This window comes from Gamsiella multidivaricata (genome assembly GCF_025024155.1).
Source record: "Gamsiella multidivaricata strain RSA 2152 chromosome Unknown BC939scaffold_36, whole genome shotgun sequence".
Lineage (NCBI taxonomy): Eukaryota > Fungi > Mortierellomycota > Mortierellomycetes > Mortierellales > Mortierellaceae > Gamsiella > Gamsiella multidivaricata.
Window position 1 is genome coordinate 194,674 of NW_026251744.1, and position 17,892 is coordinate 212,565.

General features: G+C 50.0%; 9 protein-coding genes across 9 annotated transcripts; 3 read left to right on the forward strand and 6 right to left on the reverse strand.

The window, feature by feature from the left end:
* Positions 1–1,411: 1,411 nt before the first annotated feature.
* BC939DRAFT_493357 (uncharacterized protein) lies at positions 1,412–2,414 on the reverse strand (the record flags this gene model as incomplete). The annotated part of the gene is made up of 3 exons (XM_051559557.1): positions 2,220–2,414; positions 1,970–2,085; positions 1,412–1,511 (listed from the first exon to the last, which is right to left on the reverse strand). Exons 1-3 carry the CDS (start codon positions 2,310–2,312, stop codon positions 1,412–1,414), a joined length of 309 nt encoding a protein of 102 aa, XP_051411779.1. The 5' UTR covers positions 2,313–2,414.
* A 173-nt stretch (positions 2,415–2,587) lies between these two features.
* BC939DRAFT_493358 (uncharacterized protein) lies at positions 2,588–3,583 on the forward strand (the record flags this gene model as incomplete). The annotated part of the gene is made up of 3 exons (XM_051559558.1): positions 2,588–2,971; positions 3,043–3,217; positions 3,312–3,583. The coding sequence occupies 3 exons, from the start codon at positions 2,588–2,590 to the stop codon at positions 3,392–3,394; spliced, it is 642 nt and encodes a 213-aa protein (XP_051411780.1). The 3' UTR covers positions 3,395–3,583.
* Positions 3,584–4,279: 696 nt separating this feature from the next.
* Positions 4,280–5,537, reverse strand: BC939DRAFT_452930 (uncharacterized protein). The gene is made up of 3 exons (XM_051555857.1): positions 5,149–5,537; positions 4,704–5,070; positions 4,280–4,624 (listed from the first exon to the last, which is right to left on the reverse strand). The coding sequence occupies exons 1-3, from the start codon at positions 5,251–5,253 to the stop codon at positions 4,512–4,514; spliced, it is 585 nt and encodes a 194-aa protein (XP_051411781.1). The 5' UTR covers positions 5,254–5,537; the 3' UTR covers positions 4,280–4,511.
* A 4-nt stretch (positions 5,538–5,541) lies between these two features.
* On the reverse strand, positions 5,542–9,246 carry BC939DRAFT_424313 (SPX domain-containing protein). Its single transcript, XM_051553137.1, has 5 exons — positions 8,907–9,246; positions 7,495–8,752; positions 6,972–7,316; positions 6,153–6,872; positions 5,542–6,038 (listed from the first exon to the last, which is right to left on the reverse strand). Exons 1-5 carry the CDS (start codon positions 8,966–8,968, stop codon positions 5,835–5,837), a joined length of 2,589 nt encoding a protein of 862 aa, XP_051411782.1. The 5' UTR covers positions 8,969–9,246; the 3' UTR covers positions 5,542–5,834.
* A 302-nt stretch (positions 9,247–9,548) lies between these two features.
* Positions 9,549–11,384, forward strand: BC939DRAFT_452935 (uncharacterized protein). Its single transcript, XM_051555858.1, has one exon. The coding sequence runs from the start codon at positions 9,673–9,675 to the stop codon at positions 11,164–11,166; it is 1,494 nt and encodes a 497-aa protein (XP_051411783.1). The 5' UTR covers positions 9,549–9,672; the 3' UTR covers positions 11,167–11,384.
* A 231-nt stretch (positions 11,385–11,615) lies between these two features.
* Positions 11,616–13,696, reverse strand: BC939DRAFT_452939 (uncharacterized protein). Its single transcript, XM_051555859.1, has 2 exons — positions 12,163–13,696; positions 11,616–12,025 (listed from the first exon to the last, which is right to left on the reverse strand). Exons 1-2 carry the CDS (start codon positions 13,505–13,507, stop codon positions 11,736–11,738), a joined length of 1,635 nt encoding a protein of 544 aa, XP_051411784.1. The 5' UTR covers positions 13,508–13,696; the 3' UTR covers positions 11,616–11,735.
* Positions 13,697–14,560: 864 nt separating this feature from the next.
* Positions 14,561–15,059, forward strand: BC939DRAFT_397701 (Tctex-1; the record flags this gene model as incomplete). The annotated part of the gene is made up of 2 exons (XM_051552373.1): positions 14,561–14,696; positions 14,908–15,059. Coding segments are annotated over 2 exons (288 nt in total), but the record flags the coding sequence as incomplete, so codon positions are not given.
* A 366-nt stretch (positions 15,060–15,425) lies between these two features.
* On the reverse strand, positions 15,426–15,824 carry BC939DRAFT_452948 (uncharacterized protein). The gene has a single exon (XM_051555860.1). It carries the CDS (start codon positions 15,732–15,734, stop codon positions 15,543–15,545), a length of 192 nt encoding a protein of 63 aa, XP_051411786.1. The 5' UTR covers positions 15,735–15,824; the 3' UTR covers positions 15,426–15,542.
* Positions 15,675–16,561, reverse strand: BC939DRAFT_452950 (uncharacterized protein). Its single transcript, XM_051555861.1, has one exon. The coding sequence runs from the start codon at positions 16,209–16,211 to the stop codon at positions 15,909–15,911; it is 303 nt and encodes a 100-aa protein (XP_051411787.1). The 5' UTR covers positions 16,212–16,561; the 3' UTR covers positions 15,675–15,908.
* Positions 16,562–17,892: the final 1,331 nt, after the last annotated feature.

Here is a 17,892-nt window from a genome sequence, read left to right on the forward strand (position 1 = left end):
ATCCGGTGTTGACGAATGACAATCGACGTGGAGAGCGCCATGAGGGGGGCCAAGGTCTACACCAATCTAGTATATGTAACTGTCAAAGGCTTCTTTCTTTTCTTTTCGTACAATGTATCGAGTCATGAGCAGATAGATGGATTGCCCGATCCATTCAGATTCATATCTCACACCAGTCAGTAACCGTCAATGCGAATCGGTGCGAGCACCAGTCAACGCCACTACTGAGTGATCCACTCAATCCTTGCCCTCATCGATGCTCATGTCTTCGTAATCGCCATCCCTCATCGCTCTCATCCTGCTCCGCCTCCATGGACCTCCTCAGCACCATCCTCAGAACAAGGATTCAGCACCCTCCTCACAAGCATTTGCGTCGCAGGCGTGAACGTCCTGACCACATAATACTGACTGCTCAGGCTTCCTCATCACCCGGACCTCCGGTCTAAAACATCCCATCCATCCGGTCAGAACACCCTCTGCAACCTTCTCCGACGTAATTTCCAGTTCCGACGTCGTTTTTGCGCCGAGAGGGGGGGAACCCATACTCCTTTGCCTGTTCAAACATTCGTCGAACCTTGTTCTGCCGTAATCCCTAAACGCGCTCGCGTCCAACCATCCTGGAAAGTCCACATCGCCTACATCTAAATCCGAGCTCCTTCGCGGTCACGAATAACGCACCCATGACACCCGGGCATACCCCCGAATTCCATTCCCGAACTTGCTGAGCGATTTTTGAATCGTCTGCCAGGATCCGAAGGATCGTATGAACCTTTTTTTGGAGCTCATCTCTGCATCATTAAAGGCCGGGAGATATACACGGCGAGCATGCGCACGTATTTGAGCTTGACCAATGGGCTTGCAAAGGTTTCGCGTGGATAGTTTTTTGTAGGAGTTAAGTAAGTACCTTTAAATACCTTGGTTCTGGTAGAAAAATACACGGTTTTTTAGTAGAGGATGGGTTGCTTGTTTTTTTTTTTTGGTTGGATGCGCTGCTTGGTGGAGGATAGAATCAATACAGATGGGCCGGTATTTATACGCGGCGCCGGATGGGGAATCATCGATATCTTCAGACGGAAATGAGTTTCCCTTTGCCTCGATTTCCCCAGAGATGGAGCGGGGTTCCCCCCTGTCCGACATTATTCTTGCTGCCAATTACTGAATCGGATCGATTGGCTTCCAGGCGCGAATGCCTTGAAGGCCCTGTGGTCACTTTTGGATCTTTGGATCTTCGTAGAAACTCCCCGAGTCTGGTAACTAATCCCTTAAAAAAAAAAAAAAAAGAGACAGACGCAACATCCATAACGGTTCATACGCGCCATAAGCATCATGACGATCAGGCTCGTAAAAGTAGACATTCGCTGATCGGCGGTTTTCAGCTGTGTATGTGTTTGTATTTTCTAATAGTCTATAGCTAAAGCTCAATGGAGTCGATGGGCATCATCCAGGCGTACAAGACACATTCGCAAAGCTCCTCTACTCTGCTTTCTACTACAAGCGCTACCTTATCCATGCTATGTCATCCATGAAGTGTTGTCCTCCCATCCGCGACGAAACGCCACAACCAACTCCGCTACATTTGCCTCTGCAGTCCTGTCCGATACCTAGCACCCCCAAGTCGGACGAGCATTGCATAAGGGAGGTGAATGCAAACATTTCCGTGAGCACTCAAGTCAGCTTACCGCAGCGTCGTATGCTCTATGAAGAGGTCTGTCCTATCGAAGTTCTGGACCATAGAGCTTTTTTCCCTACGCGACACGAAGGTACAGAACTCATTGAAGAAGTCATAGAAGGCTTGGTCAGTATTTGGCCTTAGTTGGTGGAAGCGACGGTGGATCGGATCTCTTTGATAGTGCACCCGCCAGACGGGCAGTCGGTGCACCCAATGGACATCTCTCCGCGCCAAACGGGCAGTCCGGAGAGTATGAGGAGACACACTCACGGAGTCCACCAAGTAAAGGGCGATACTTACCATGATGCACCCGCCAGATGAGCAGTCGATGCACCCGATGAGCATCTCTCCGCGCCAAACGGGCAAACCGGAGAGTATGAGGATAGGAGACATGTCGTTGTGGCACTTGTACCATTCTCATCGAAGATATTGGTGCCCCCCCCCCCCCCCCCCCCCCCCCCGACAACCAGGGTTGACAATGATAAGTCTCCATGACATCCTCACTAAGCTCATCGAAGAGTAAAAGAATAAAAGCAACAAAGACACTTACCTTGATGCACCCGCCAGACGGGCAGTCGATGTACCCGATGCACATCCCTCCGCACCAAACGTGCAGACCGGAGAGTATGAGGATAAGAGACATGCCACCATGGCGTCAAACGGGTTGACAGCGACAAATCTCTATGACACCCTCACTAAGTCCATCGACAGCAAAAAAAAGCATTCTTCAAACCGTACCTTCATAGTCTTGGATGTGCAGATGGGAAAGGCGTGTGGTGGCGTGGCGGCATCGCAAAAATATGTGTAGTGTGGCTGAGACCACACCAACACGTCTCAAAAGCCCCAATCAACCTGTCTTCCCACGGAGGCAGGGACCCTATCCGACAGGAACCCTATTCAACAGGAACCCTATTCAATATGGTGACTACCGAGAACTTCACCGTATCGCCCAAGTATGCGGGAGACCCAACAGAGACGTTACCTCAGCGACTCCTACTGAGATGCCCCTACCTGAAGACAATACCGATCTCCAACTGGGACATACAAGAGTATATGAGGAACGGAGGCGACCCCAGGCTTCTGCTGGATAATCTGCTTGCACTCTCGAAGAACAAAAGTCTGCCTCGAAACATCCGAAGATTTGCCTTTATCTTCCACGGCCACTTTACAGGCGACATGGGTGAAAAAAGGCTTCGTATTCTCAGGAACAAGTTGAAGGATATCGTCGATAGACGCGTCATCGAAGGGAACGAGCTGACAGCAGCTCAGGACAGAGTGATTGACCGGCAAGAGAGAAACAAGGTCGGTCAAGAATGAAGACTTCCGCTTGTCCATTCCAAGTACTGGGTACTAACTTCTGTCTATACCAACAGACGGCGCCAACCATGGCCCCCGAGGCAATAGGCATTGAACCTGAACTTCTCAGCGAGACTGAGGTTCAGTCAAGCGTCATGTCTGAGGTAGAAGGTGATGCCGAAACTAGAGTTCCACGTCCTGGCATGGCCAGTATGAGTGCCACGTTGCGGAGCAACACCAGCGGCGGCGTCTGTACATGCTTCTCTTTCGAGCAAATCGCAATGATCCATATTTCATACTCGGACAAGATGAACGACAGCTGATTCTGTAATCTCTATTTATTCAGGGAACGGATGTCCCTCCAAGCGGACAGCCAGCATTCAGCCTGAAAGAGCTAGTAAGTATAACTGTTACCTCTACTTAGGTTAAGGTTTCTCTAATAAAAGATATACTCATAGTCTACTGGACACATTTCCTTCATTTTTCTTCAAGAGAAGCGCACGAGTACAAACCAAGTAACGACAAGGCCGATGTCATCTACTACAGAACCGCATCCAGTCAATGCCTTTCCTGTCCTTCTGCAACTGTACTGCTTGCCATGTTTTTTTTTTTTTTTTTGAACGGTTTCCTCTCCTGCGATTGCTTTTGATCATAACATTCTCTGTCGGCCTCTGAATACGCCACCAATGGACAAAATCCTCCCAGTAGCAATGACAGTGTCGACACTGATGAGGTCAACGACCTTATGGACAAAATTACGCCTATATCGCACAGTGAGTGCGACACAGTAAGCGTTGCAACCGGTGTTCGCTGTCATTAACGGCTCGCATATTTCAAAGCTGCTCACTTCCTCTTCCGCCTAATCTAGTGGGTTGTGGACGATGACCAGTGCGTAAGCTGCCTGATCGATCGATACCAGAAGGATGCCATTCAGGCATTGCGTCGTCGAGAACTAAAAAAATCGGATCCAGCCGACACAATGTGAGAAACTCCCTGTTTTCATGTAAAATGACCATAGGTAAAAGCCTCTCTTCGGCTAATCGCTTCGACCTCTTCACGTTCAGGATCCTCGGAGGGACTTTCGCACCGTGGCATCCAACAGATCGAATGGTTAAAATCTTTACTCATTGACGTCTGAAGAAGATCCAAGCGTCACTGAAGAAAGATTTGGATAAGATCGATATCAACGATAGCTGCATTCAGAACGCCATTCGGGTAGGTCTTCCTCCACCTGGATGTGATGGATGGAAAGTTGCAGACGTGCCAACTTACGGAACTGCTATCATTTGCCTACATATTCATCATTTGTTCTCAGTACAAGATGAATGACGATCCAAGCATGGCGGTTCAGGAGCTCGGCGCATTGCAAGATTATCGACTGAGGATGCCCTTTGAGCAGCTGTACGTTTCAATGAGTGTGTCCTGTGCATCTTCCAACAATTGTCGGACCACGAATGCTAATTCTGGGTCTCTTTCTTGCTTTCTCTCTTTCTTTCCACTTTCATTTTCTTTCTCTTTCTGTCGAAATTTCCATAGAATCATGAACTTACCGCGCAAGGAACTGGAGGAGCAGTCGGAAGAAACGCTGGTGGCAAACATTGTCGCCCCAATCTTGAGCACGTTTCTGAACCACGTCGACGATGACATCCACACACACTTGTAGGCCACATCTTTGTGTCTTTGTTTACTCTTCAGTCTTTGGTGGCTCTAACTGACTATTGCACTGTGAACTTCGTAGTTCCAATACGGAATCGAGCACATAGAGGAAACAGGGCTTCAAGGCGGACAAACCCGATTTTAAGGTCATGATTGGGAATAAGGAGACTTCCTTTGGTGAAGTGACCGGACATTGCCAGAGAGGTGACAAGGCCAAAAACGATTGGGATTTGTGGCGGTTGGTGAGGTTCGGAAAGAGCGTGCTCGATGAGGGTGCACCAATGGTCTCGCTGGTGCAGATCATTTACGACGAGGGCACACTTTACCAACATTTCGTGAGGATTCGCGGAATTATGGTATTGGCGGAGGTAGGGGTTTTCACGATCCCAATGCACCTGAACAGCATTGGGTCGCTTCAAGCATCCCTGCCTGTCCTGTACTGATACCAGGTAACGATATATCAAGACTGATAAGGCACATCGCTGACCCATCTAAGGACACTCAACCGACATTGATCCTGTCCCTAGGGCGCCATCAAGTGGCTCGAAAACAATCAGTAATGGCAGAAGAGGTCGTGGAAGGCAGCTGATTTGCTGAACATCAAGAAATACCGCTGCTGGTTTGTTGAGCATTAAGAATTACCGCTGCTGACTCGCGACAGAGTCAACCTGGAAAGAGATGTTGTTGCGGTGCGCCATTACTGAATAAATGCTGATACACCAGAATCAACCACTGCCTATTGGTAAAAAAAAGGGGGCAGCGTTCACAGGCAAGGTGTGCAATTATCTTGACGAAAAGTACTTTGAACCAACCTGGACCAGAATGCAAAATTCATTCGTATAAATCGAGGATCTGTAGGCAAAAGTTCTTTGATGGTTTTCATGGTAAAGGTGTGAGAAGGTGGATGGCATTCTATTGATGGCTAAGTGATCATTTATTGAACCTATCTAAAGCGAATATAGCCAGCTTTGGGCTGGGCTAAAACTTTGAGTGTACTATCGCTGGTTCTTTGTTTTGTGTCGCGGACTCTAAAGGCAAAGCAGATCTAATTATACAGCGCTGCGCCCAATGCAAGCCTCCTTCTACTGCAACCTTCCCTTCCCCTCCTCATACCTTCCCCTTCCATCCCAACGCGACTCTAAAATCAATCTGTTCTACAGGCTGCACTCTAGTCTAAAAAAAAAAAAAAAAAAAAAGAAGCCTCCAGGCCAGATTACCAACCGAGAGCGCTCATCAAAGCGTAGCCGAGGGTCACAATCGTCGCGCACGCCACAACACTCGAGGGAACTCCGACCTTCAAGAAGTCGCCAGTACTCAAGTACTGCTGACCCATCTCATCCTCCATCATGATCGCATTCATGTTGGGGAAACCAGAAACAGGCAAGCCCATAGCACCAGAGCACATCAATGCGGCCGACTATGGTATTCACAGGAAAGGAAAAAAAATAAATATAAAGACGATGCTGTCAGTTTAGAGAACTAACTGACTGTTCCAAACAAACGACAGGAAAACTTCATTCGTTTTACTTACCATGACCAACAGGCGCGGGTGAGGATCGGGCAGAGTGGCGCCCACTTGTGCCACAATCGGCAGGATGATTAATGCGCCAACAGTATGAGAGATGAAGGTCGCAACCACAAGAACTAATGCTGCAAACACGCAGCAGACCTCGAACGCCGACATATCCTTGACATATCCCTGAACCGCCATTGCAATGACGTGCAGCAGGCCTGATGACTCCACAGCCTTGCCAAGAGCAATGCCTCCCATCGCGAGAATGATGACCGTCCACAAAAAGTTGTTGAAGTCCTCCTTCGTAAGGATACCGGTTCCAAAGAACGCGAGTAAAGGAATGATGGCAATCAGACCCATGTCTCCAAACAGCCACTCGAGGCGATGTTCAAAGCACCAGAGCATAATCGTAACACCGGTGACGGCGCACACAAAGACCTGAGTCCCCGTAATCGGATCTTTGGTCGAGCGGATCGTGCTGATCGTCGGCGTGTTACTGGAAGGCTGGTAGACCCAGAGCAAGAGCGCCCAAATCGCCAAATCGCAGACCAGGGCCACTGGCAACGCGATCACGAACCATTCAAGCCAGCTGGGTGCAGGGCTCATGTACTCGATCGCGATGATGTTTTGGGGTGAGCTGATCGGTGATGCCATACCGCCCACATTCGAAGCCAGAGCAATACCCAGGATCAGACACTTTGCGAACGAAGATCCTGGAGGCAGCGTGCGAAGGATGGGCTACGCAAGATAATTAAAATGAAGCCGTAAGTGACATGTACACGGATGTCAACAAGATTCGCGGAAGCGTTTTTTTTTTTTTTTGCTGTTGTTTGTTACCTGGATTAGGGAGAAGCAGAGAACCGGAGCAGCCACATTGCTAATCCACATACTCGCAACAGTCGCGACAAGCATATTGGCCAACAGCACAGCGCTTGGACGGGTTCCCGCCTTGGAGAGGACAACCGTGGCCATGGCCTTGGCAATATGGAATTTGCTCATGGCTGCAGCCACGGCGAATCCTCCGAGAAGCAGCATGATCACAGGAGAGAACATGAGCGAAAAGATTTTCTTGGCTGCCGCGCGAGAATCCAGTCGCGTGTGATTTTCATCGTCTGCTCGCATCACACGCAGCATTACGACCAAAAGCGGGACCAATAGTGAGGTGACAAACAAGGGCATGGCCTTGAATATACAAGAAAAAAAAAAAAAAAAAAAAAGACATTTCAGGTTAGTGTTGTGTTCGCTGCATCTTGCAGTGGTGTGCATGCTGCGCAAACAATGCCGATAGTACTGCGTAGGGCTGCACAGATCAACAGATCCCGTAAGGGAAAGCACGTCAGATCTCAAATCAGAGACATACCTCAGTTGCCCAGAGCAACGATGCAAAGATGAGGATGGCAAAGCAGTTCTGTTGCTCAGGATCCTCAAACAACTCCACGTTGAGAAGAACAGCGAACACCGCGCAACAAAAGACCATCACGAGCGTATCCCGCGTGACAAACTCTGGCAGCTGGAAAGCACCGCATGGGGTGTTGAATGTGATCGGTTCCTTCTTGAGTTCGGATGAAGGTCGGACAGCGACAGCCTGGCTCTTGCGTTCCATGCCAATCATGTCTCGCCAGATCGTGTTGCGCTCCCAGACCATATGCTCCTTGAGATGCATCCGCAGCGATCGCTTGGCAACTTCGAGATCATTGTTGGTGAAGATGTGTGCGTAGATGGCAGTGACGCGATCGATCTGTTCTTGCAGCTTGATAGTGGTCTCTTGCTTGAAGGGGTATGCTTGGAGGACGACCTGGTTCATGTAAACCTTTTTGGTGTTGTTCTCCGAGATCTTGTCGTACTTTTTCAAGATCTTTGAGAACCCGGTACAGTTGAGCTTAACATAGGCCTGCAGTTCCGACAGGTTGACGAACATCTCGATGCAGTTGTGACGATAGCGCATTCGCTCGTGCTCCATTTCGGGTTCGAACCACAGGCTCCTGGTATCTTCGTCCTCGTTGTCGTCCTCCTCGTACTCTTGCCCCTGTTCTGCCTCGGGGTGCACCTCCGTGGCCGTGAGGTCCGATGGTCCTGCTTCGTGTCCATGCCCGTGTTCACTAACGGTCGCTGCTGGATTGGGAGTAGCGTCTTCTGCAGACTTTTGTGCAGCTGCATTTGCAAGTGCGACTGCTTCATCATAACGCCAGCTGCCAGAGCGTCCCAATTGAACCGATCCGCGGCTTCCCCTGCTGTTGTTGCGAGTCCTGGTCCTGCGTACGTTGCCTCCGCTTACGGTCTTGCCTTGATTAACGATTCCCGAGCTCGCCAATCGCCCCGTTACAACTGGATCAAAGTTCTCGACAAACTCGACATCGACGGCCAATGCCTCGACCTCAGAATACAGCTCACGCTCTTTTTTGTAGTAAAAGGTTACGATTTTTTCGAGCTCCTTATCAAGGGCGGGCAAGAACAGATTGTTGGCTCTAGTCTTGGCCTGAGCGCGCCTGCTTGTGGAGAGCAGCCCGGATCGTTCATTGGGTTCGGCCTGTCCCGACTCGATATCGCTGCTGGAGGGAGCACCGGCAGCAACCAAGTCCTTTTCGACCTGGTAGATGATCTTTTTGAGGTTTGAATACCTAGAGGGTCCCAACAAAACACAAAACGCAAAACACAAAAAAACACCGACGCAATTGTTTGTGTTTAGCGAATGGTTAGACAGGATATTAACTCGTGCTAAGGAGGGCGGCGATCGTTTGCGTTGCGCGCTTGTGTCATTGTGTCGAGACTTACGCCAGATAGTAGTCGGCCCATTCGGGCACGACATTGAATTGCAGCTGATGAGAGAACTTCATGCTGGCGATACTTCAGGCCGAGAGATCGCCAAAGAGAGTGGGTAGTGTCGCTGACGTGCGCTCGAGGTGTTGTTGTTACTGCTGAGGAGGAAGGGGGTGTTGCGGGTTACTGGGTGGTGCAGCAACAGTGCAGAGGGATGAATGGAGAGGTCCAGATATACGGAAGGGGAATGAGGCCAGGGAGCGAGATTAGAATGAAGAAGAAAGAATGGAATGGAGGAGTGGGAGGAATGAGGAGGGGAGAGGGGGGAGGATTTAGAAAAAAAGATAAGAGTGATTCGATTGGTGTGAAACAATGCCAAAGTAGAAGAAATATATAAAAAAAGGGTCTCCCCTCTGTTACTGCGCGACATCTAATTGCACAGCGCAGGTGGGATAATTGCCTTTTAAGGAAAGGGTGTTGGCATTGGTCAAACGAGGCTGGTTGACCATGGCCAGTCTTTTTTGAATAAAAGGGGGTCTCCATTTGTTTTGGTTGCCTTTTCACCAAAAAGCTCTCTTTGCTCTGCTTTCAGCATCCAGTCTCTTTCTCTCTCTCTCTCTCTCTCTCTCTCTCCTCACTCCTTGTCCCCCTTGCCCCCTCCCTCTCCCTCTCCCTCTCCCTCTCCCTCTCACACCTTCATCTGTCTCACATTCCTTCTCTACAGCTTGCACACCTCTAAATCCACTCCTGCTCTCTCCTGAACACAGCCGTCAGCTCGGACATGTCCTTCTCCTTCTTGCCCCAGACTGCCTCCTCCACCTCCATGTCGCACCCACTCTCCTCCCCCACAACCCTCAAACGATCCCGTCTTGTCCGCACCCAGACCCCAGTCCCTGATAGCTTCTTCTCCAATCCCGCTCCGGAAGAAAACACCCTCAAGGCCCAAACTTCTTCCAACACCCTCGTCAACCGCAACATGCTCCGCATGGGCACCTCCCTCTTCTGGGACCTCGTCGGACAGCACGACGACAACAGCAACAGCAACAGCAACAACAGCAACAACGACGATGGTGACAATGACGACGACTACGATGACGAGGATGATTCCGACAACAGCGCCAGCGACAACAGTGATAGCGACAGTGATAGCGACAAAGACGAAGACGACGACAAAGCCGATGAAGATGAAGACGACAACGAGCAGGATGGCAGGGAACGCAGCCCCGCCATTGTAGACCTCAACAGCAGCAGCTCTCTGCCCACCGCATCTCTCTCAGGCTCCCCTCCATCATTTGCTATGCAGGCCAGCAAGAAATCCAAAAGGGTTAGGATCGACGCCTCAGCTGCCCTTTCGGGCAAGCGAGTCCGATTTGACGAATCCAGGAACACGGTCCATCTGCACTACCGCAACAGCAGCATCAGCCCTCCAGATAGCCCCGAGATGGTCCGTTCGCCCTCCGCCACCGACCCCACACGACCGCTTGTCTCTGCACTGTCCCCTCGCCGTTCCCAATCCACCTCAACACCGCCACTCGACAGCCACTTTGAGCTCTCGCTCGAGAACACCTCTCAGGAGGTCATGGACTTTGCCTCCAGCCTCAGCCGACTCATGGGCGGTGCCAGCGCCAATAGCGGATCCCAGGACTCGACTACCAGCAGCAACAGTACCTTCCTCTCGCCCACATCCAGTCCGTCGCCCCTACGCTCCTTCGCCATGTTCCAGGGTGCCCCTCCATCACCCGTGCGCCCCTCGTTCATGTCCGCATACTCTCCACCTTCCTCGTCTTCTCTCTCATCCTGCTGGTCGCCCATTATGGACGATGACGAAGACGATGACGAAAACGAAGACGAGGAGGACGATTCCATGGACGGAACGGCATCCGCAAAGCGTCCGCTTTCCCCCACTCGCCCTGCGCCAAGAGTAAGGACGCCCACGACCTTCCAGTCAAGACGCCCTCGCCACTCGCTCGCCGGTAATGCCGCTGCTGCCGGCAACTCCTCTCCGAGACCAAGACTCCCCGCTATGCTCAAGCGCGAGGCCTCGAATGCCTCCTTTTTGGACTCGTACCCAGCCAGCTTAGCCCCAGACGAGCCACCGTCTCATGAGAATTCTACAAGCCCTGTGATGGCTAGCGGCGGTAACAGCAGCAGCAGCAGCATGGCCCATGCCACTATCGCGACTGCTGTGCTCAACACCCCCATGTCATCGTTGCCGGATGACAAGACTGTCTCCTTTAATTCCTTGCAGACCTCCCCAGAATCTCAAGCCATGTAGATCTACTTATTGCTACCTATTCCTGTATCATACATTTGCTTTCCCTTTTGTTTCCACTGTATCATTACCATTACCATTACCCATTAGAATAGATGCCCATACCCTTTTCCTCACCCTCCTCCCTCCCCCCGCCCTTACTCAAGAGCAGTAATGCTTCGGAACATTCCTGCAACAACTAAAAACAGTTCAATAAAAAATAAAAATGACCCGAAGGTGCGTATTAAAAAAAAAAACCATTGTTTTGCATGTACCAAAAAAAAAAGGTGGCAAAGCGGCGGCTGTTGCGCTCATTCGGTTCTACGCTTTCTATGGAGTGCTAGCCATTCACCATATTTAGCAAAAGTCGAAGGCTTTTTCTGTTGCGCGCCGATGTTGATGCTTTCATTGTGCACGAATGAGGTTAAAGTACATACAAATACATATATATATATATATACATTTTTTTTTTATTGGTTGCCGATGGAAAGAACACATATGTGCAATGCGAAAAAGCGATGTTAGCAAGGTAATGGGGGGAGAGGGGCCCGTAAAAGCGAGAGATCCTGAGTTCATCATCCTCATCCTCATTCTCATGATGAACTCATCCAAGGCACGACCGTCGTCCTCGATGCAGGGTCGACCTCGTCACCAACACTGACCAGTCCACCGGCCCTCTCTGGCCCCAGGATGCACTCCTCCAGCATGATCAGTTGCGATACAAATCCAATGTTGGGCGACATGATCCGGCGGCGCTTCACCATATGGTCATAGGCCTTCTTGAGCGGCCAACGACATTCCTGAATCAGATATCCGATCACCGTCGCCACCGATCTGGATTTCCCTGCTTGACAGTGCACATAGACTGGCTCCGTGGATGATGCTATGAAACGAAGAATGAAGACATTGTACATGTAGACAACATGTCCAAAAATAAACATGCATTGTCAGGGTCAAATGAACCTTAAATAGGCACGGGAAAAAAAAGGGAGAGAGGTCTAAAGGAGCATTCATTCTTACCGATGAACTCGATGGCTTTGTTCAGCCCCTCCTTCAGGTCCTGGTCAACATGATCCAACAGTCCGATCTTGAGGTAGCCCTCTGTGCCAAACCGCCGGATCCAGAGCTCATCATCGCAATTGATGGCCATATTGAGGACCCTCTTGATGCCCAGGCGTTCCAGCTCCAGGATCTGCTCCTCCTCCACGAGCTCGCCTCCGACGAACAAAAAGTTGTCTAGGATCATTGAAATCTCACGTTCAGCTTCAGCATTGTCCTGTAGATGTGTCGGCAGTTTCGAAGAAGAACTCGGTCTTGATCCTAGTCCTGACCCAAACAGGGGTGGTGATGTCCCGCCGGAGGCATTCGACAGCACAGAGGAAGGAGAAGAGGCGAGGGATGAAGAGAACGGTGGTTGTGATCCAGAATTGTATGTCGAATCCTGAGGAAATGACGAAGACGATGAGGCAGTGGATGAGAATTGCATCGATGACGAAGCTCCTGGAAAGACTCCTGATTCCGTGAATCCTCCATGTCCTCCTCCACTTCCTGTTCCTCGCTGTCCTCTTTCTCCCCATCCTACGGCCCCCTGACCTTCTGCTGCTGCTGCGGCAGCCGCTGCAGCCCTGGCTCGTGCGACAGCAATGGTGGAATAAGATGGCGAAGAAGGCGAAGCCAGAGATATGGATGTACTAGGATTAAAGTTTAAGGATCCAGTCGACAGGTTGAAGGACGCCCGCCGCGAGCTGGCGGTGCTGGCGCTGCTGGTTGGTTGAGAGAGTGATGATCCCAGGGAGTCATGACTATCTCCCAATTGGCTATTGTTGCTCCCATTCTGTTGTCTCTGTAGATCAGCGTTGTTTGCGTTGCACGAGGAGGGGTCTGCTGTGAGGTACGAGGACTGTTTAGGCGGAGTGATGCTGAGGGTCAGACTGCCGGTGTTTGGGTCGTTGCAGTTACTGTTGCTGTGGGTGGCGGCGGCGGCGGCGGCGGCCTGCTGATTACGTTGTTGCTGCTGCTCGCGCAAGGAGAGCCCTGTGCCGGCGCCATGGACTGGGATATTTCTGCTGTCCCGTGCGGTGGTAGCGAGAGCAGTGTTTATACTGCTGACTGTGCTGCTTCTGCTCCTGTTCTTGCTCCTGCTCCTGCTCTTGGTTCTGCTTTGAGGACGTCCATGTCCATGTTCAAATCCAGGGTGATTGTGGCTGAGGCTGTGCTGGTGGTGTTGATGGTGGCGTTGGGGCTGGCTCTGGGGTTGGCTCTGGGGCTGGCGAGGGCCCTCTGGATCCGGCGAGGCGGACTGCAGCCGCTTTCCGTTCTGGGCCAGCTGAGGCATAGGGACCGGGCGGGCGGTGGAGGTGTCCATTGGATACGATATGCAAGGGCCTGCTCGTGCTTGCGGAGAGTGAGAAGGATGGGAGAGAGAGAGAATGAGTGAGTGAGTGGGGGTGGGATGTAGGAGTGAGCGAGAGAGAGAGAGAGAGAAAGAGAGAGAGAGAGAGAGAGAGTGGGAGTGAGAGACAGCAAAAAATGGAGGGAAAGCCAATTGCTTCGTGCTTATGTAGGACTGCAGCAGCAGGACCAGCCAGTGAGATCATCTTGTTTTTATTTTCGGACCAATGCGTGCCCTGGGCTACATTACATTCATACGCACCACTGCCTATCGACACCATTGGCTGGTCCATAGCCCGGTCCATCCCTCCATGGCACTCCCCCAAAAAGAGCAGGGGCTCAGCTCCCCATCCGTGCCATCACTCGGCCCCCAAAGCACAAACACCCTCATCCGTCCTCCATTCACTCGCTTCGTTTCCGAGGCCAACCCTTTTCTTCTGTCTCGTTGTCCTCCTTTGACATCCTCGCCTTTTTTTTTCTTTTTTTCTTTTTTTCTTTTTTTCTTTTCTTTTTTTCTTTTTTTGCTTTTCTAAAAATAACACAAGGAAGACGAAGAAAAAGCAATCGACCCCCCATCATCCCATTGTCAAGAAAAAAAAACACTCTCCTTGTCAAACCAACCAATCCCTAATCCACAGCACACACAGCGGCCCATTCGAAACACAGCACACGACTCACAAATGGAATCCACATCTCCCGACGACTTCGCTGCTACCGCCACGGCCGCTACAGCATCCACGTCCCCTCTCCAGGCCACACATCAGTCATCCTTCAGCTCAGAGTCATCCTTCGTGATCGCACCAAGCAGGACATCCACCTCCTCCAACAGGGATTCCCTCAGTCTGCGACCGACCTTTATGGAGAAGTAAGCACCCAGCACCTTTGGACGCCGCGCCGCAGACGCGAAAAGAAGGGGAGAAAAAAAAAGAACGCGTTCTGACAGTGAGCGCGATGAGAACTGACACCGAATCCACGCGCCCCCCTCCCTCCTCCCCTCCCAAAAACACACACACATGCATGCATACACAGGTTCCGTCCGCCTGTCGCCACAAAGTTCATGCAACAGATCCTCCAGAGTCAACTCCAGAACAAGATCTACCATGCCGATGAGGCTCAGAAACTGTCCAAGATCATCGCCGAGGACATCAAGGCGAAACTGATCGGTAAATACTTTCTGAACACTGAATATCGCCGACCGAACGCCACAGCACATTAAACCCCCCGCCCCCCCTAGACTGACATCTGTTACTGACACTGACACGCGCGCGTCTCGCTCCCCCACTCCACTCCCCACTCCTCCTCATCCCCTCTCTTGTGACAAATTCCTCTTTTTTTTTCATCTCCCGATATCTGGTTCAACCCACCTCCCCCCAGAGCTTGAACTAGGCAGATACAAGTACGCCGTCAATGTCGTCCTCGGAGAGAACCTCGGTGGGGGCGCAAGGATGGATGCCCGCTGTCATTGGGACCAGGAATCCGACGGCTCCGCACAAGCATTCTTCACCAACGTAAGCGTAGGAGGCTAAATGGACTCCTTATTGCTTGTTTCCATGTCGTACCGTGCCTGTTTGCCTTTTTAAAAAACAACCAAAAAAAAATTAGCACCCTTGGAAATTTGCTGTGCTAATCATCACGAATTTCAAATTCTGTGTTTTCCTTCACCATCCTCTTTTGTTCCTGCGCGATACCTAAAACGGATGGGACTACTCTTAGGACTCGCTGTGGTGTGCTGCAGTGGCATTCGCCGTCTTTTACTACTAGGAAAAAAAAAGGACAAAGCAAAGCATGATCTTGTCCAATAAATCAATATACCAGGGCATCAAGATAGAAAAAAAAAAAAAAAAAAAGAGCGAAAACTTTTGCACAGTTACTGTGGTGTTCCAGGACATTGCTTATTACCGGAGCATTGGAGGGCTTGCTTATTACCGGAGCATTGGAGGGCTTGCTTATTACCGGAGCATTGGAGGGCGGGCACTTGAGGCAAGCTTCTGGATGACAATGCAGGTCGGTCATCGAGTTACAGGACAGGATCCGTTTGGGTCGTGAGGATTGGGCGGGCCGAAGGGCGATATCAATAACAACAAAAATGCGAAAGATGACAATGATGACAAGAAGAAAAAAATTAAAAAAGAGAGAGAGAGAAAGTGAAATAGCATAAAGAGAGAGAGAAAAAAAAAAGAAAAGAAAAAAGAACCGGCCATTGCGCGAATGTACCGTCAGGAACGGGAAGAATTGGGCGCAAGAGGGTCTCAGCATGCTCTTCTCATTTCATGCGCTCGGAGGGGCATGCAGGATTTCAGACATCGGCTACTGTTGATTTCATTGGCACCATTGCACGCGCTGTGTTCTTCTGGACCATTCATGCACATCGACCGCTATAGACGACAAAGAATGAAGGTCGGGGGCGAAATAGAAAAAAAAAAACCTGATGACACAGGCAAGGGAAGGAAAAGATAAGGAAGATAGGAAGGAATGTGTGAGAGAAAGGTAAAGGAAAAACCACAAGAATAAGAAAGAGCGCTCGAATGAACTAAAGTAAGCGTTTTCTTTGATGAAAGAGGGAGAGGCTGTCGGATTGGAATCAACAGAAGGAGTGGTGCCAGACGCGACGACGCGGTCGAAAAGTGCAAACTAAAGAGGCATAGAAAGACGGGAGAAGAATAGCGTGGGCCATGCATGGGTCAACCTCGACTGTCAATGGTCCTTTAGGAACGCGCTTGGATATTTGCGTCATTTTCTCCGCTTCCCGAGGAGAACCCTTGAGGAGGAAGGGCTACCCTGTTCGGGGCTGTCTCTTGTTCGTTTCGACAATGGTCCATCCTCTGACCATTGGATCCAGGCTTTTTTGCTTAGCTCCGCAGCGAAGATAAAGAAAAAAGCACAAAACGGCAGGGAAAGACGACTCAAAACACTGAGGAGCAGATGTCTGCATCTCGGTCAAGGGCCAAACCTTCAATGCAAAAAAAAAAAAAGAAAAGGGCAGAAAAACGGTGGCAAATAGGGACAAGGGAGATCAAATCGTCTTGGCAGATAGATGGGCGTTTCTAGATGTCGCCTCTTGAAGCTGCAGGAACCCCGTTCCTCCCATTTGTATCGTAGTCTCCCCGACAAACCTTTCCTTACCTTTACCGACTCTTCTATACACGCATACACATACGCGCATTTGTTGTCTCTCCGTAGTTCCAAAAATGACGGATGTTAACATGTGGACGAAAAAAAAAAAAAAAAAAAAAAAAAAAAAAGCGTAACCAGTAAGCAAAGCTGGATATCGCTGCCAAGAGTCCGTTGCTGTATTATTGCGCCCCCCCCCCTTTTTTTTTTCTCTAGGTCGAACTGGCGTTCCGTTTTCCATCAAAAAAAAATGAAAAAACAAAAATGCAAAGGCTGCAATGGATCCTATCCACCTCGGTCTCTTCTCCCTCACATTCCCCTGCTTCCTTTCTTCCCTTCAATAGTAGGATTGAATAACATTTCAGTTCTTCCCGCGCTGCCGCTGAACAAAAAACATTTCGCGGGAAAAAAAAAAAAAAAAAAAAAAAAAAAGAGGGATGATAGCGAGGCAACTTAGCGCAACATAAACAACAACTCAATCCTACCCGCCTTCAGGGCACACGCACGCACACGCACACACAACACATACGCTCTCTTATCGACCCACGCACTCAAACACACTGACACGCATGAACAATAGGGACAATAGAGAGCAACTGAATAGCAGAGTGAATAGGACTAAATTAAAACTCAATACTCTACGGGGTAATAATAATAAAAAAAGATATAACTGTGGCGACATAGACGAAACGCAAAGTAACAATGATACTACTACAACTATCGTCCTATTGAATTGGATAGAGTAGTATAAGCCGTTGGGGACACAGAACGCGTCGCGTGTTGTATGTTTTGTCTATCTGCGCTCATGCAGATATGACCATAGTGCGATCGGTCACTAGAGACGTGCACTATGATATGGCAACCCTAGCATCTCTACATGGGGGACACACCTCAAATGGCTCTCTTTTATACTTTTTTTTTTCGCTGCACAGCTCAAAGGAGGGGAGAAGGGGAGGGGAGGATGAGTGGACAACAAAGGACAACAAGAGAGGAGGAGAGAAGGATATGCAACCGACGAATCGGACGCCTGACCACTGCTGTGGGTCAACAGAGATCAGAGATCATGGAACAAATCGTACATGCGACTTGGACTATGCGGTGCACATACCAACTGCAGGTCATGTAAGGGAAAAAAAAAAAAAGAGACAGAGAGAGGAGGAGAGAAGACGAGTAAATAAATAAAGGTGCGATTCAATAGAGAGGCCCTATTAATAAGAAAACGAATAGGGAGGAAGACACTGATGGCAA

Coding starts and splice junctions, on each gene's coding strand:
- BC939DRAFT_452930 (XM_051555857.1), bottom strand. CDS start 5,253: ATGCTCAACAAACCAGCAGCGGTATTTCTTGATGTTCAGCAAATCAGC. Junction 5,071..5,148: donor TCGAGCCACTTGATGGCGCC/CTAGGGACAGGA, acceptor ATATATCGTTAC/CTGGTATCAGTACAGGACAG. Junction 4,625..4,703: donor TGCTCGATTCCGTATTGGAA/CTACGAAGTTCA, acceptor GATGTGGCCTAC/AAGTGTGTGTGGATGTCATC.
- BC939DRAFT_424313 (XM_051553137.1), bottom strand. CDS start 8,968: ATGAAGTTCTCTCATCAGCTGCAATTCAATGTCGTGCCCGAATGGGCC. Junction 8,753..8,906: donor TGGGCCGACTACTATCTGGC/GTAAGTCTCGAC, acceptor GGGACCCTCTAG/GTATTCAAACCTCAAAAAGA. Junction 7,317..7,494: donor CGTTGCTCTGGGCAACTGAG/GTATGTCTCTGA, acceptor TGTATATTCAAG/GCCATGCCCTTGTTTGTCAC.
- BC939DRAFT_452935 (XM_051555858.1), top strand. CDS start 9,673: ATGTCCTTCTCCTTCTTGCCCCAGACTGCCTCCTCCACCTCCATGTCG.
- BC939DRAFT_452939 (XM_051555859.1), bottom strand. CDS start 13,507: ATGGACACCTCCACCGCCCGCCCGGTCCCTATGCCTCAGCTGGCCCAG. Junction 12,026..12,162: donor CAAAGCCATCGAGTTCATCG/GTAAGAATGAAT, acceptor TTCGTTTCATAG/CATCATCCACGGAGCCAGTC.
- BC939DRAFT_452948 (XM_051555860.1), bottom strand. CDS start 15,734: ATGGCCGGTTCTTTTTTCTTTTCTTTTTTTTTTCTCTCTCTCTTTATG.
- BC939DRAFT_452950 (XM_051555861.1), bottom strand. CDS start 16,211: ATGCATGGCCCACGCTATTCTTCTCCCGTCTTTCTATGCCTCTTTAGT.